This window comes from Syngnathoides biaculeatus, chromosome 19 (genome assembly GCF_019802595.1).
Source record: "Syngnathoides biaculeatus isolate LvHL_M chromosome 19, ASM1980259v1, whole genome shotgun sequence".
Lineage (NCBI taxonomy): Eukaryota > Metazoa > Chordata > Actinopteri > Syngnathiformes > Syngnathidae > Syngnathoides > Syngnathoides biaculeatus.
The window spans coordinates 11,364,657-11,382,311 of NC_084658.1; the positions used below are offsets into that span (position 1 = coordinate 11,364,657).

Below are 17,655 nucleotides of genomic sequence, written 5' to 3' on the forward strand. Positions count from 1 at the left end.
TATTTGACTATTCATTCAACATCACACCAGTTCCCATATCCTGTGGGATTGCGCAACAATTTATTGACGAGACCTTAAGTGCCAAGCCTATAAAAATGTTTCAAATATGAACGTGTCCGCCATCCCGATATTCATGGAACTGAGGTTTATTCTATTTCTTTCTGAATAGTTCACCTCAAAGGTAATGGACAATAGTGTTGAGATATCAGAATATAACAAAAGCATAGATATGTATGACTGTTGAATTACTTCGAAGGGGGTAATGTACACGCGATTGGCTGTTCACTGACTACAGTACTTACAGTGAAGAAAATAAGTATTTGAACACCCTGCTATATTGCAAGTTCTCAAACTTAGAAATCATGGAGGGGTCTGAAATTTTCATCGGAGGTGCATGTCCACTGTGAGAGAGATAATCTAGAAAGAAAAATATGATTTGTTAATGATTTACTTGTGTGATACAGCTGCAAAAAAGTATTTGAACACCTGAGAAAGTTTGCCAATGACCATTTAGATGATACAGAAGCATCATGGGAGAAGGTTTTGTGGTCAGATGAGACCAAAGGGTTAGGGTTGGAAATTTTTGGTCATAATTCCACTCACCGTGTTTGGAGGAAGACGAATGATGAGTTCCATCCCAAGAACACCGTCCCTACTGTGAAGCAAGGGGGTGGTAGCATCATGCTTTAGGGGTGTTTTTCTGCAAACCTGGTGAACAACCACAGGAAACCTCTGACCTCTGTAATTGCAAACAAAGGCTACTGTAGCAAATATTAACATTGGTTTTCTCAGGTGTTCAAATACTTATTTGCACATAAATCATTTTGAAAATTATACATCGTGATTTCTGGATTTTTCTTTTTGGATTATCTCTCTCTCTCTCTCTCTCGCGCAGTCGACATGCACCTACGATGAAAATTTCAGACCCGTCCATGATGTCTTAGTGGGAGAACTTGCAATATAGCAGGGTGTTCAAATACTTATTTTCTTCACTGTAAAAGTGCGCCTCGTCTTGAGTACGAGCATATGACTGTATATACATTGTATACAGATTATTTGTGAATAAATTGCAAACAGTACTTGAAACGTTTGGTTGTAATAATTTTTTTTTACAATCCCATATTTTAACGCGTGTAAAAGCATGGGACTAAGAACGTGGTTCCAAGAAGAATAACACCTACGCAAAAGGATCAATTTGACACATTTGTCACTGGGTTGTAAAAAAAAAAAAAAAAATACCAACTGTGAAAATATATAAATCACACAGTATGAGAATACGTACAATTTCTGTATGTAATATTGTTGTGTATATTTACACTATTCAATGAACAATGACTATCACTATCCATAAAACACCATATTTTAATAAAGCACCATGAAAAAAAAAAAAGCAATGACCTAGAGATGAAAGGGAATGGGAGGAGTCAAACAGTGCATGGTCAAAAAAGTAAAACCGTAATTGATCAAAAATATGACTTCAAGCATACTGTCATATGTCATAAATGTCACTTCATTTGCAATATGACCAAACAAAAGGAAATTGAATTGATTTCATTACATTGAGAAAAATTGAAAGGGGGGAAACATGCATTAGGAAAATTATATTTTCTAATGTGTATTTACTCAGCCCATAAATTGAAGCATAACCTTTCAGTTTGTGGTTTATTGCATTTTTCTTCTGTCAATCATAAAATCTTCATATTTGTTTTATCTCGATCGACTTCGTATGCGCCACCCACTGGCATTTCATCTGAATACTTACACTATACTATATGTATACTGTATTTTATCAAAATAAAGAGCACACTATACATATTGAATTATTATCAATTTAAAAAAACGACAAGTGCGTATTCCACCTATAGATGAGACTAAAACTGTTATCCATCAAAATGATAAGAAAACTCTTTGGAAATACTTTGTCTCTTTTTAAGATTTACTATCTGCAGTTATCCTCGAGCAATAGTTTTCTTTTTTTTTTTCCCTGAGATTTCATCAACCCTCATAATAAAATGAGTATTTTTTTGGAGAGTCAGTAAAATATATTTTATAAACTACGATTATTTGTGGCCGTGGCTGTGTTGTAAACGTGTTTAACTCGGTTGAGGTACAAATTTTCATTCCATTTTAATCTGTTTTGGGGAATATTCTCCACTGACTTTTTCAAAACTCCTCTACGCTCGTGTATAATACGCTCATGTATAATTTGAGAGGAAAAAGTACACGCTACACTACACTACAAGTATGTACATATTGACAATTAGGAGAGACATGATGGAACGATGTGATAATCGGGACAGGTTGGTCGACATTCCTTTCGGTTCCTGGAGAAACTGCCCTTGAGCAAGTCAGCCGGTTCCTAGTGTTCATTTGTTCGTTGTGCGACCTCATTTATACACCAGAAATAATCAGCAGTGAGAAGACAGATCCTGACTAGAACGAAAAGTATACGGTATACTGTACAATGTTCCCGAACAGTCACAATTTGCTACTCACAGATTTTTAGGAACCTTTCCCTAACTCGCCTATTTCATGCTCTGTGCCTGATATAAAAGTATTGCTTTGACGCCATCGTTGTCCCTAGGAACTAGTGCTTCATTAAGACAGGCCATTTCCCTGTCTAATAGAAAAGGAGTGTTTTGTGTATTTATCTGTAGGCATTTGTACATTTGGGGCGGGGGGGTTATTTTGATGACGATTGCAATGTTGCCATGGAAAGAAGGTAAACCGCCTCGTACATCGATGACGCATAAGTACCCACTGGCAATTCAATTCCGTCTCGAGAATATATTTCACCCACCTACGCTCAGGATGTGAGGGTCTGTTATCGACGTATACAGTTTTACAGTTTTTAATGCATAGATTAAGACCTCGCCGCTCAGTTAAATGTCCATTTTCTTCATTCGATTAAAGCTGGACATAATAATGGACTGATTTAAAAAAAAATAGATAAATAAAATTTTACAAAACACAGACGTAGAGGAGAACAGGATTAGAGCTGCACTTGGGCGAACTGGACAGGATTGTGAGAAACGGGGACGTCCTGTGCATCTGCTTCGCCGCTGACTCCGTGTCATGTGACCTCAGCAAAAGCGATGTGATTCTGCAGAAGACAAAGAGGAAAAATAACACCCCACCAGTTAGCTCATGTGAAGTAACAAAATCATTCATCATTTCATGAAAAAAAAAATGGAGGCAGCTGATTGGCAGCATGTTTGCCCTTTGATGAAATGACTTTTATTGGATTTATTTCATACAGAAAGAAGATAACTCTTCAGCAGTGTAGCCAGAGTGGTGCGCGCATCGCCGCTGCCCGACTGCACACAGCGTCCCCTTCGTAAGGCGTTTTTAAAATCTTTTCCGTGGATTTCAGCGACATTCACGAGTCTTGGCAATGCTTCACTTTCCGTGATTCGAAGCCAGCCTCGGCTGTCAAAACAATCGTGCCTCCTTGGCGTTTGTTCATTCACAGTGTGAGCAAGTGTGAGGATTCTGGCCGAGAGAATCCGCGAGGATGCAAATAAAGATGCATGCGTGAATGTGACAATATAAACATACACAGTGAAGAAAATAAGTATTTGAACACCCTGTTATATTGCAAGTTCTCCCACTTGGAAATCATGGAGGGGTTGGAAATTTTCATCGTAGGTGCATGTCCTCTGTGAGAGAAAGAAAATCCAGAAATCACAATATGATTTTTTTTTGTGTGATACAGCTGCAAATAAGTATTTGAACACATGAGGGAAAACCAATGTTAATAGTTGGGACAGTCGCCTTTATTTGCAATTACAGAGGTCAAACGTTTCCTGTAGTTGTTCACCAGGTTTGCATACACTGCAAGAGGGATTTTGGCCCACTCCTCCACACACAGATCTTCTCTAGATCAGACAGGTTTCTGGGCTGTCGTTGAGAAACACGGACTTTCAGCTCCCTCCAAAGATTTTCTATTGGGTTTAAATCTGAAGACTTGGCTTGGGCACGCCAGAACCTTGATATACTTCTTACGGAGCCATTCCTTGGGTTTTCCTGGCTGTGCGCTTCGGGTCATTGTCGTGTTGAAGGACGTGTTGTCGTCCGGTCCCATGTGCAGAAAAACCCCCCCAAAACATGATGCTAGCACCCCCATGCTTCACAGTAGGGATGGTGTTCTTGCGATGGAACTCATCATTCGATCGTTCAAATACTTATTTTCTTCACTGTATACATGATAAGGATCTTGAACAAATGCTATAATGGCTTTCCATAGTAGATACACACAAAAACGTACATTGTGTCCGTGATATGATGTGATTTATTTGTCAAACAACACACCTGGTTAGCTTTTTTTTTTTTTTTTTTTTTTTTTTTCTTTAAGGAGAATTTTAATATGATGTTGAGAAAGTGTACTTTATGAGTGCAGCATCTGGAAGTTGAGTTCAGAATGTGACGCAAGATATTACATAACGCACCGTGATAATCCCCCAAAAAATTTTGTCCAGCTTGTTTTAGCAATCTGAATATGAACTAGGGAATGTTTCTTTCATCCCTGTCATTTTGTTTAGTGCGGCCAGTTTCCCTCCGAGGCTTCCTTGCTGTGCTATTTTTAGGCCGGTTATTTTCCACCGAGCTTACCGTAGCTGAGTTTAATGTGACATTTTTTTATTTTTTTCCCCCCCTCATCTTCATACAACAGAATTTTTTTTTTTTTTTTCACACAGATGGATTTGAAACGAATGTGTTCACGCATTCCACCGTGAATCCATTAAATGTGCATCGTTTCAGGGGGTGCAAAGTATAGTTAGAGAAGGATGGTGGGTCTATTGTTTATTGCGTTAAACAAAGGATGACATTGTGGACAGTTGTTTAGTGGTGATTGCTAAAAACGGAATACACACTGTACACACCCTCCAAAAGTATTGGAATAGTGAGAGTATTTCGGTTGTTGTTTTTTTTTTTTTTTGGGTGGGGGGGTTCAAAGGACTATTGGATGATCCTCCCTTTTTTTTTTTTGCATCTTTGGCAGACAAAATTTAACTGTCGGCGTCATTTCGCCGCTGCCCTCAATTGTTGCATCGGAAAATGTTACTGAGCCCATCCCAGGAGAAGCCGTGCGAGTCCAAGCCTTGCCAGTTCTTTGGGAAATCATCTTTATCTCGTCAGGCCATAAAACATTATCAACAATTTTTGTTTTTAGGCTCATCTGGTCTCTGGTGAGTGTGGTAAAGAAGTGAAGAAATGGGTCCAAGCGGGGTGGAACAGCTGGCGGAAGGTGTCTGGTGTTCTATGTGACAGAAGAGTCTCCGCTAGGATGAAGGGCAAAGTCTATAAAACAGTGGTGAGGGTGGCCATGATGTACGGATTAGAGACGGTGGCACTGAAGAGACAACAGGAAGCAGAAGTGGAGGTGCCAGAAATAAAGATGCTGAGGTGCTCGCTTGGAGTTAACAGGTTTGATAGGATTAAAAATGAGCTCATTAGAGGGACAGTCAAAGTCGAATGTTTTAGAGACAAGGTTCAAGAGAGCAGAGTTCAATAGTTTGGACATGTCCATAGGCGAGAGAGTGAGGAAATTGGTAGGATGATGGCAAGGATGGAGCTACCAGGGAAGGGAGCGAGAGAAAGACCACAAAAAGGTTGATGGATATTGTGAGGGAGGACATGAGGACAGTGGGTGTTAGAGAAGAAGATGCACGAGATAGGCTTAGATGGAAAAAGATGTCACGCTGTGGCGACCCCTAATTGGGACAAGCCGAAAGGAAAAGATCTGGTCCCTGGATCTTCTGGTGAAGGCTGCATTTTGTCTATGAGCTCTTTTACAAATCGTACATTGTGAAACATTATTTTCATTGGCTTTATAAAATGGTATTTGGTTTTTTTTCTTGGCTAAATGGCTAAATATCATCAACTAATAGTAGTAAGATGATGAAAAGGCTCGAATTGTTCGCTGGAGTGCGACACTGACCTGTGAGGCGATGTACTTCTTCAGAGTGCTTTCTACTTGGCCCATGCCCAGCATTGTCGCGTTCATGTGCAGTTCCATCGGGGTGTCGTCATTCAAAAGCAACTTCCCTTTAAAAAAATGGACCACGCACACCACCTAAGCAGAGAGAGAAAAAAGATATGTTTATTCATGTAATGCATTGTTTTTAGAAAAAAAAAATAATAATAATAAACTCACCAAGAAGGTGGCAATGGCCGTGCCGATCATGAAACCGGCAATGACGTCCGACCAGTGGTTGCGGTATTCCGCGATGCGGTTGAGTCCCGTGAGGAAGGCCAGACACACGAGCGCCAGGGACAGCACCGGCTTGGCAAGACGACTCCCTTTCACCTGGACTGTGCACGTCACGTACATCTGAAAGGAAGCGGCAGAACGTACGCAAAAATTCAAAATCAGTGGACGGTGTTCCATGTCTTCAGCGTTTTGCTCTTCTGAAGACCTCAGAGCCACTGAGAAGTGACTGAGTTTGACACTGGTGAACTATGTGGAAATGAGTGGAGGAGCTTCATTTAAACAAGCTGGTTTTGTGACCAGATACAAACAGTTTTTTGTATCAGCGTCAATTGACAAAACACTTCTGACTTGTTGCTTGTGACCCGTATCCGATATCCGTGACTGTGTGCTAACATTTACCGAAAAGGCAGCGGAACAGCGAAAGCCGCTAAATCCAAGTGACACTATTCTGCCGCGATATTGTTCACTCGCGGTTTTTCCTCCTCTTTCAGGCTTTTGCGTTGCACATTGCTGTCAGCCGTCATCACGCTCACGCGCTGTAACTTCTTTGTAAAGCTTTTGAATGGCAAACCGCAGATCACACTTTATCACGGAACTGGAGGAGGACCAAACACGGAAGCACTCCTGGCTCGCTTGCGTACGGGGAAATGCCCATTTGATTTATCTCAAAGATTATTGCCGACTTCATGATTTTGTTGCTAAACTTGGCACAAAACGGCCACAGATCAAACTACTTTTGAATCCAAAACAGTTGCATGACAAAGCATGCCAGGACTGTATCTACAACAATTTTTGGGGGGTTATGTTCGTGTTTCACCACCTGCTTGGGTAATGTGAATCAGTTTAGGAACAGATACATAAATTTGTTCAAATGCAATATGGGGGTGAGGGGAATCCTGTCATTGTGGAGGGTTGTGTGCAATGTTGTCTCTAAGCTGCGCAACTGCGCATTTACGCACTTGTCACACACTCTCGGTGTGATGAAAAGAGATCCAGCGCAGTGAACTACAGTTTGATGTTTTTTCCCTCTCACAACGAGGTGCTGCCCGGCCACACCGGGCCACGCACACTCTACTTTCTAGTTAACCTGACTCCGCCCCCTCCGCTTATAAAGGGGTAATTACAGTTGGTGTGTAATGTTAAAATTCCACTTGCCACAGCCTGGTCGAGGATGAAAGCACAGATGATACAGTGCCCAAAAATCTACAGTAATTCTCTATTTTAAATAATATAACATTAATCCTAAAACTGTTTGGGAGGATCATTCAGCTTTCAACATGCATTTCTAAAGATATTCTGCAAGCAATAATTCAGTTTTACACCAAGAAAAACAGATGAGGATATCATTGTGGATTAGAAAAATAAATAAAAGAAACAAAGTTGTAGGTGACATTTCACATTTATTGTTCATAGTTGGGTTGGTTTGGTTCGCAATTTTTGTTTGTTTGTTGACATTTTCAGTGTAAGTTTCCAAAAACACAAAATTGTTCTTAAAAATGTTATGATGGGAATGTCATCGCAACGTTTTAATGAGCCGTGTGACTTTAATGGATGACACGGACTTGACCACGGTGCGTACGTCTGATGTTACTTACAGTGGTCGAAGGGGGCGCTCACGGCCTTAGACATGTAAAAAAATTAGAGGGAACATTGGTTGTGTGTACAGTTCTGAAACCAACATTAAAAAAAGAAATTCACTCCTTTTGGAAGTAAGGCTGTAACATAACCCTAACTTAGAAACTGTAAATTTCAAGTATGTTTTATGAATTTTGATCCTGTCACCCTGTACCTGTGTTTGCCGTTTTTAAAAATTAAACACCCCTTTTTTTTAGATGACGCTGAATTCCTCCTTCGCCTTCTGTCCACCTGGCTCCTTTGCCTCCACCCGACCATGAACAAACCTCCCCTTGTGGTTTCTCTCGTCCTTCTCGGCATTGGTCACGTATTCCAGATTTCCCGCAAGCCGCCCGCCGTCTGTTTTTGAATTTAGGTTTTATCCCGCTATGACCTCGACTTGCTGCGGTTGCTCTCTTGCCTTGCTTTACCTGCAGAACCGACCTCCAGAGAGATGGTTCGGACCAATCAGGTTTTCCTCTCTGACTGTCTCTTAAAATTAACGCTCAATTTCAAGCTTAGCACGTGTATACCCTTCGGAACCGCGACGTTTAGAGGGAAAGCATTGCATCGGGCAGTAGGGTAGAGAAACTCACAGCCAGGTAGAGTGCAGCATATATGCTGAGAGCAGCCTCCTTGGACGGGAAGGTCTTGCGGGCGTGCAGGATGTCGTTCTGGTTTCCCGTGCAGGCCTCCTGCTGGCTGATGTATCGGAGCGCCTGATGGCAACCCAGCGCTGTGTAGTTGGGTTTGCAGATGGTCATGAAATAGGGGGCCAGATTTCCCGTCACCACCTGGCCGGCGTTGACAAAGATGTCAACGGTGAAGAGTCCAAAAGTGTAAACTCCTGGTCATCAGAAAAAAAAGACGGTTTTAGAGACAAAGACGGAGAAAAAAGGCAGTCATCTGCTTATATAACATACCTTGATTTGTGACTCCACTCAGCAGGCAATATAAACAGCTTAAACGATATCATTTCAACACGGGTATCTAATGCGCTTGTTGTAATTACGATTGGTGCTTGAACTGTGCTGCCCGTCTGCTTTTTTGGCACCGGCTGGGGCTTGTTGGACCTGTGAGAGGATCAGTGCCTCCTCTTAGCTCAATAAATCCGCAACGCGGCGGCAGAATGGTCTATCTCCTTCTCCTTAGGCGAGTTTGTTTTTCGAAACTGTGCTAAAATGGGTTCCTGATAAGTACCGTGTTTGTGGCCGCGACTGTATTAATGGGGTGCATGCAATATAAATCAGCTGATTATCTTTCAGTTTGTGAGCATTTATTTGTCTTGTTTCTTCAAAATCTCGCTGAAAAACAATATCTTGTCGGGATTTAAAATATATTGTTTATTTTTCTCGAGTCTGCTCTAAAAACAGAAGGAAATGGTTGGATTCTCCCATATTGTGAGTGATTGTTAAAATGTAAATTTGTGTTTTTGTTGTTTGTGTACCGTGCCGCAACAAAGGCTCGAATCCCTGGTCACCATTTATGCCCAGCGCTGATTTCTCGCATTTATCCTCATCAGATGAAAAAATAGCAGTATCGGTTGATCAGGAAGACGGAGGAATACTTCCATACACAGCCGTGAGCACCGTCTTCCCGATCAACCGAGCTTCCCAGAGCTGTGCCGCTCACGACTGTGGATGGAAGTATTCCTCCGTCTTGCCGATCAACCGATACTTCTATTTCTTCATCAGATGAGGATAAATCGGCGCCGGGCATAAATGGTGTCCCTTGTAGTCGAGCCTTTGTTGCGCACGGTACACGTCACATCCGTGCACGGCGGTCATGTGACTCGCGAAAATGGCAGCGCCCCTGTAAATTCGTAATTGTCGATAATAATCTTCTCAAAACACTATTAAATGAAAGAGGATTTAACATCACACTGTCAAAATAGAGTACATATCACATGACCTTTTGGATACATTGTTAGTGCAAACCGGTAGATTTCCCCTTTTAAATGTGAAGGTTTGTACAAATCCTGCCGATGCTTGTAAATGGTAAATTGGACTTGAACTGACATAATTTGTATAAAGGGGGAAATTTAGTCAGGTGTCCTTTTCGTCAATATTCTTTTTAGTTGCAAGTGAAGTATGACCCCAAAAATAGCTTTTGTATTGACCTATGATCTGTTAAATTGATAAAAGTGGTGGCACCGAGTAAATAGTCCTCCTCTCAAATACTCAACATTTGCCATAATCCGTTCCATTTTTCTAGATTGTTTTTTTTTCCACGGAAAAATGTCCCTTATCCTGTGCTTATTGTTTCAAAATGTGCGCACATTTTCTTAATTATCCCTTGTCACAGCAGTAATGTGAGGCTCCAGATGTTGACAAGCCAGTTTTTAACAAGCATTAAATGGATTTTGTCAAGCCTCGTGTGACTCACTTGCAGCAGAGGCTCATCGTTCTAATTCTGTCCCACCCCCCAACCGACCCCCAGCCCCTCCGACACGAATGTGGCGATGTGGGCGCTTTGTGTTTTACGGATGACTGCTGCTTTCTAGCTGGCCATCCTTCACCTCCAAAATTGCTTATTAGGGCATGAACATAATTCAGTTCGTCTGATTGAATAAAGCTGGAGGAGCGCCGTGTTTTCTTGCCATATAGTGTCGAACAAGTATTTAATAATGAATCGAAGTCGTGTACGTGGTTCACACGTGCGGCTTTTAAAACTGAGTGGATCACCATAAAAATATTATACGCTCATACATATTATATTTGATACAGTGGGGCTTTGAGATATGAATTTCATTTGTTCCCTGACCACGTTTGTTGCTTAAAATACTTGTAGCACAAATCACCAACAAACAAAAATGTATTTTTAAGAAGAAATATAGGACTTTATAACATGGTATTTTTTTACATTTTTAATTCAGTTCGATGGACATTGTGCTGCTCCTTATGAAATGAAGTTCCGATGCAAAGGTTTTAGTACAACATCCGAAACCAAAGCACTGAAATGAAATATCCTTAACTTTTTGGGCGTTGTGTACAGTATATTAGGGGTACTCGAGTAAGAATTATTGTAAAACTGAATGCAAATTGTCTCAGCGCATACAATTTGATATGGCCACGTAAAGAAATGTAAAAAATGTCACGTACCGAGGAAACGAAAGGTCCTGCGCACCAGCGGGTTGAGATAGCAGCAGTCTCCCGTGGCCACGGTCTTCTCTGAATTGTCAAACTCTTTAGACGTATACTGGACCAGGAACAGCACCGTCTCCGTGACTGTGATCTGGTAGAAACGAAAGGCAGACAACGCACGACGTTTACACGGATCCACTTTGTTTATCAAAAAGAGAATGCGGGTGAGTTGTTGGTGAGTGTGGTAAGGAACTGAAGAAAGGGGTCCAAGCGGGGTGGAACAGTTGGCGGAAGGTGTCTGGTGTTCTATGTGACAGAAGAGTCTCCGCCAGGATGAAGGGCAAAGTTTATAAAACAGTGGTGAGGCCGGCCATGATGTACGGATTAGAGACGGGGGGACTGAAGAAAAAAACAGGAAGCAGAACTGGAGGTGGCAGAAATGAAGATGTTGAGGTTCTCGCTCGGAGTGAGCAGGTTGGATAGGATTACAAATGAGCTCATTAGAGGGACGGCCAAAGTCGAATGTAGGGTTCGATAGTTTGGACATGTCCATAGGCGAGAGAGTGAGGAAATTGGAAGGATGATGGCAAGGATGGCGCTACCAGGGAAGAGAGCGAGAGGTAGACCAAAGAAAAGGTTGATGGATGTGGTGAGGGAGGACATGAGGACAGTGGGTGTGAGAGAGGAGGATCCACGAGATAGGCTTAGATGGAAAAAGATGACAAGCTGTGGCGACCCCGAACGGGACAAGCCGAAAAGAAAAGAAGAATGATGCAACTGCTTTTTAATGCAAATTAGTTGTGTGTTTGTTTTCATGAGACAGGACTATTAAAATCCCCAAACAGACAATTTCTGCCAAGGTCAAAAAATTGGAATGTTAAATTCATAAAGTTTTAGCATGGACATAATCTGCAACACAGTGTTATTGCAATATTTTCGCAGCAATAATAGTCATATTTCATTCATACTGTGATTTACTATGTTATGAATAGCAACGAAAACTGCAGGGGGGCGGGGGGGTTTGACGTTCCTGGAGTTACTGATGAAATGTGTTCAAGTCTACTGAGGCAAATTTGTCCTTCAAATCTGAACGACATTGCAATTCAGTTCTTCTCAGTTGGCTGTCGCCAGGCACAGCAGAAGCTTTTGACTGTAAAGGCGGAGTGAAAAACTGCAAAGTTCTAAAAACCACAAATCCACTTTTCTCCCTTTAGACAAAACATTTTATCTAGGAACAAGAGAGCAGAAAGAGTGGGTAGAACGCAATACAAACCGTACCAAGCTCATTGTCTGAGTCTTAAGTATCTGAAACTAAAACAGTGTGTCCCTAGCAGACATTGTCAGACATTTTCGAATATTTGTGAAAATTATATACTAGGATACTCAAGGTATGTGGCAGAAAGTGCGTGACCTTTCACCTGCCATGTCACACACATTCACATCATGGTGGTAAAGAAGAATTCTTACATCAGTGTTGAAACTCATTGATGCAGCTTATGTCTGCAAAGGAGGTGAGGAGGTGAGTCCAATTCCAAACGTTCACTATCAGTAGACATTAGAGAGCTCCGGACCGGATAGGAAGAGGGACGCTCAGAGTCACAGCTGACAGAAAGCGCTGAAAAGCCGGACTGTGCATATTTGGACTGCTGATGAACCGTGTGAATAAACTGCTGTCAAAGACGTTCTGCTCCGGGCGGTTTTTGCTGAGCTTCACGTTTGGCACCAGATGGGACGTCTCCCGTGTTGTCGGTGGATTGAGCACAGCAATCACGTCCACCGTGTCTTTGAGCGTCTCTCTCTTTCTCCGGCGGAGGGTAAAGATATTTGGAGGGGGTCGCGTCAATTTACATAGCTTTGCGAACTTTGCATTGAAGATGATTTCATCAAATATTTCCAAAAATGCACAGAGCGTTCTCACGATTCTAAAATACTCTTTGTGTACATACAATCGTGAACTGGTGTCGGTTGATCCATGGACCAAACCAGGTCATCCTCGAGATCAGCAAGTTCTGAAATTTGATCTTGAAATTTTACCTGGAACCTCAACCTGCCAACTTTTTGTAATTAATCTGTTATATTGTCTTTATCCGACAGCGACTGCGCTGTGTTCAGTGACTTACACTGAACTCGATAATCACCGAGCTTGCATTCAAGGTACAGTGATTTTGGGGTCTTGTAATTGGCGGAACTGATGAAAGAACATTCAAAAATGACTGCAGCATTATTCATTTGCGATTCCTTCAGGAGACAATCGGCCATTGGGGGACAGTCATGTGATATTTGGGTCCTGGTGGCACATGCCCAAGACTTATTAACCAGTGAGGCGTTCATAAGGCATCCTACCAGATACCTGAGGCCCTGACTCTTAAGCCACCTAGTACTCGGACATCCAGGGAAGGAAACTCATTTCGAACTGTTGTCTCAGTAGTGTTGATTTTATTTTGGGGTCATTATCTACATCTTATGTCCATACACTGTTAAGAGAAGGCTCGGCCTATCGGCTTCACCGCGAAAAGAATGATGCAAAATCCATATCACGGCTGACACTGGATCGATCTGCCTGTCAATCTACAAATCCATACTTGAGTCACTCATGAAGAAGACCCTAAGATACTAAAACTGCTCCCATTTGGCCAGGATCTCATCCTTGACAGCTATTCTCGCTCAGGACCGTGGTCTTAGATCTGGTTGAAGACGAACCAAATTTTGAGACTGGTTGTACCCCAGATGGGGAATAGCTGAACTTCATCTACATGAGGGACAGCCAAATCCAAGTTTTATTATTTCATTGTTTGATGTCTTTAGGGGTCTTGTTGTCTGGTCCCTCCACCCTTAGCTTAAAGCACCCCAAACAATTGCGCTATTAGGATCAGTTGTCAGGACATCCAAACCTTTCCGCCATGATAGGGTAGATAAGCGGGGGGAAAAATCCAGCATCTCTGCTATGTGGCAAGTTTATTCAACGCCAGACAACATCGCAGTATTTGGTAGCATAACAAGTTGACAGTATCTGCGTCAGCTCATCACAGATTCTCCCACATCAGCTCTTTGCCTCAAACGAGAGCGCATACGAAGCTGGGTTGTGGGGAATTATTGATAGAGTCGCTCATTGTAAACAAAGGATTTTCAAACAACGCATTTTTCCCCGTCTTCTGCCTTCCACGTGATCAAGCGAGAGTACACAACCCCTTGAACAACCAGAGAGGACAGTTGAAGTTACGTCTCAAAACATTGTGTCGGAGAGGTACGAAACGCGTTTGTAAGGCTTTGTTTACGTGTCACTTTTGGTTTGGTTGGAAGAAGCCCTCCTGACGTGCTCGGGAGTGCGTTTCGTTTAGTGCGAACGTTCAGAAAATCAGATGCAGAACAAACGGGTAAACTGAGACCACCCAAGGAGTTAGTCCACTGAAAGCGGGATTCGTGTGCGCTTGGGTTCATTTCAGTTGAAGTGGGAATGCCGCCTGGATCAAACTCATCTACTAGCTTTAGAATGATGGCGGAAAAGATTGGGAAATTGTATAATATTTAAAATGCTAAGATGCTCGTATAAAACGGGAACTATGGTACTGTATGTTTTGAAGTGCATTTTATCTCATAGAACAAGCACTATTCCGGTGTTATCATAGTATTTGTGAATTTATCTGCGCTCGAACCGACATCACAAAATATAACAATTCCTTTTTTTTCCCCACATTGCAACAACTGCTATTAAAAAAAGAAAACACGCTAATAAGACTAACGAGCAAGAGCGAGAGATGCAGTCAAATCTTCAGCCGCGCCGGGTTTTGATTTCTCGTTTTGTTGTTAATCCATCCATCCATCCATCCATCCATTTTCTGCCACTTATCCTCACGAGGGCGTGCTGAAGCCTATCCCAGCTGTCAACGGGCAGGAGGCGGGGCACACCCTGAACTGGTTTCCAGCCAATCGCAGGGCACATCGAGACAAGCAGCCACACTCACAATCACACCGAGGGGCAATTTGGAGTGTCCAATTAATGTTGCATGTTTTGGGCATGTGGGAGGAAACCGGAGTGCCCGGAGAAAACCCACGCAAGGCACGGGGAGAACATGAAAAACTCCACACAGGCGGGTCTGGGATTGAACCCAGCAGAAGAAACGTTTGCCAGAGCAATTCATGCTTCAGTTCATTCTCATTTTATCATAACATGTATTACTTGGCCTAAAAGAAATATACATACACTCTATGTGTGTGTGTGTGTGTGTGTGTGTGTGTGTGTGTGTGTGTGGTGTGTGTGTGTGTGTGTGTGTGTGTGTCTATATATATATATATATATATATATATATATTGTTCAATCATAACATACTTAATTTTACTCAGATGAACTAAACAAACACCACAGCATTTAATGTCATGTGAATATTACAATCCCCAAAAAATGGATCAGCTTCAACAAGAGTTGTTGAGAGAAGAAGAAAGTGATAAAAATATAGATTTGTCACAGCGGAGGTTGATTTATTTATTTTTACACAATGCATCGTTGACCTAAAATGTTCTACTCATTTGTTTTCCATAATAATCTCCACTAGTGACATCGCGGCATCCCTGTCAACTCTTAGCAGCTGTTTTAGTTAATAATACAGTAAAAGCAGCTCTAATTGCAGCTCAAGCTCAGAAGCAAAAATGTAGCTATGATTCGAAAGAAAATGACATCACCAGAAACGTACTAAGCAGTCGATCACATTGCTCTTCATAATTTTGATGAGCTCAATTTAAGGGAATTGCTGTTTCTACTGAGGTACTTTTTTTCCACGACATGCTAAAAACAGCCGTTTCGGATTATATCTTTCATCTGATTATTGATTCCCCCCCACTCCTTCAGCTAACTTCATTCCACCGATGACGCCGAGACTCACCAGCAGCGTTGGCAGCACGGCGACTACGGCGTACAGCAGGATGGGAGGGATGGCGCTGTGGTCCTCCGGTCCAAGGTAGGGTTTGGTGTAGGTGGTGTCGTAGCAAAAGAATCCCTGCACGTGCACGCTGAAGGTGTCGGTGTACTCAAAGTAATAGGCCAGCATAACGGTCCCAGCCATGATCACCAACTGAAAGTACAACATGATGCAAAAATACAAGAACAGACATTTAATTGGGAAAAAAATACAAAATACTCCTATTTCTTTCTCTCTTCTACCCTGCGACCCCCTCCTCCATTCTGGCAGCGGTTCATGGCGGCTCGGCTTTACATGACAAGCCCCTTTTCGCGATGGCTCCCCAACCCTAATTTGCTCCGTCTCTCTCTCTCTGAGCTACAACCGGCGAACACGTGTGGGGGTGGGAGAAGAAGAGAGGGGAATACTTCGCCGTCGACGAAGGGAGGACGAGCGAATGGGTGTTTATCGGCGTGTGAAGTGTTTTTTTTTTTTTTTTTTTTGGTTTTTTTTTTCCAAAGTGTGTAATTCGTGTCCAAAAAGAAGATGCTTCCCCATCATGGCCACCGCCCACCTCCTTCACATGAGAGAGAGAGAGAGAGAGAGGAGAGAGAGAGAGAGAGAGAAAGTAGAAGTATGTGGAATGTAGAACGTTCTAAGCTTCGGCAAGATATGTTTTCGCCTGGGAAATCCTGATTGTATTTGCTGCAAGACAAATAATCCCGATTCCATGGCCAGCACTAGGATTTCAACCACTCCAAAGATAGAGAAGTACTCACACTCTTTAATCCGAGCCTCTCTGGCTCTACGTGAGAAAGTAATTGTGCCCGTTAAAACCGTAGTTAACGGTGATTAACCACACGTTTTTCCAGAGCCGAGTTAATGAAATCTCTTCAGAAGATGAGTAGGTTTCAGGATCTCAACAAGAAACATTTTCACAAGAAATCCAAGAGAAACATAGTGATTGAAGTCTATATTAGTCTGGAAATGCTCGCAATGCTATTTGCAAGGCATTGTGACTCCAGCGAACGACAGTAAGAGCCATTAATTATACACATCTGAGAGAGAGAACTGGGAAGGGTGGTGAACCTTCCCAGGAGTTGTCAGCCGACCAAAATCATCCCTAAGACTGCAGCAACTACTCATTGTGGAGGTCACAAAAGAATCCAGAACTGTCTGACTGAATCAGTAAAATGTCTTTTTTCATTTTTATGTAATTGGTATTTACATACATTATTCTCAGTTGGTAGTGACAGGCCATTTTATAAGGAAAGGATTTTTTTGGGGGGGGGGTGTAAGTGTAGTGGCTCCTCTTTGTTTGTATAGAAAAAGTAAATTAAAAAATTCATCATCCTGTTAATTTAATATCCCTGCCAAAGAGAGTCCCGAAGATGTTTCATCAGACAAAACAGTAATTTTCCGTAATTGGAATACTTTGAAAGCTCTAAATGTACAGTGTACGTCTGGGATAAGCCGAGGGTCGGTGACCAAAATATTTTAAAAAAAAAATCATTATTTCTGGTAAGACAACATTCCGGATAATGATCTCTTTATTTCCACTACAATATCTACGTAATTAATCAAAGATTACAAAAAGGGGGTAGGGGGGGGGGGATACAGCTGCCAGGACGTTGCAAGGAATAAAAGCGTCGGTCGAGAGATAAGAAATGCTTCCGCTGTGGTTTGGACCACTACTACGCCAAAGGCGGCAGTATGACCCAGATACACTGAATACATCACACAACAAGGCATATAAAATTATCCTGGCTAACAAGCCCCGCACATCACATTGGAAAGCATATCAATAATTTCTCAGTCCACAAAAATGACATCAAGATGTTCTTCCACAGAA

At 42.1% G+C, this 17,655-nt stretch overlaps 1 protein-coding gene across 1 annotated transcript; it reads right to left on the bottom strand.

Moving 5' to 3' along the window:
• Window positions 1-2,691: 2,691 nt before the first annotated feature.
• plppr5b (phospholipid phosphatase related 5b) lies at window positions 2,692-15,992 on the bottom strand. Its single transcript, XM_061805436.1, has 6 exons — window positions 15,789-15,992; window positions 10,930-11,062; window positions 8,425-8,675; window positions 6,158-6,334; window positions 5,942-6,076; window positions 2,692-3,103 (listed from the first exon to the last, which is right to left on the bottom strand). Exons 1-6 carry the CDS (start codon window positions 15,990-15,992, stop codon window positions 3,074-3,076), a joined length of 930 nt encoding a protein of 309 aa, XP_061661420.1. The 3' UTR covers window positions 2,692-3,073.
• Window positions 15,993-17,655: the final 1,663 nt, after the last annotated feature.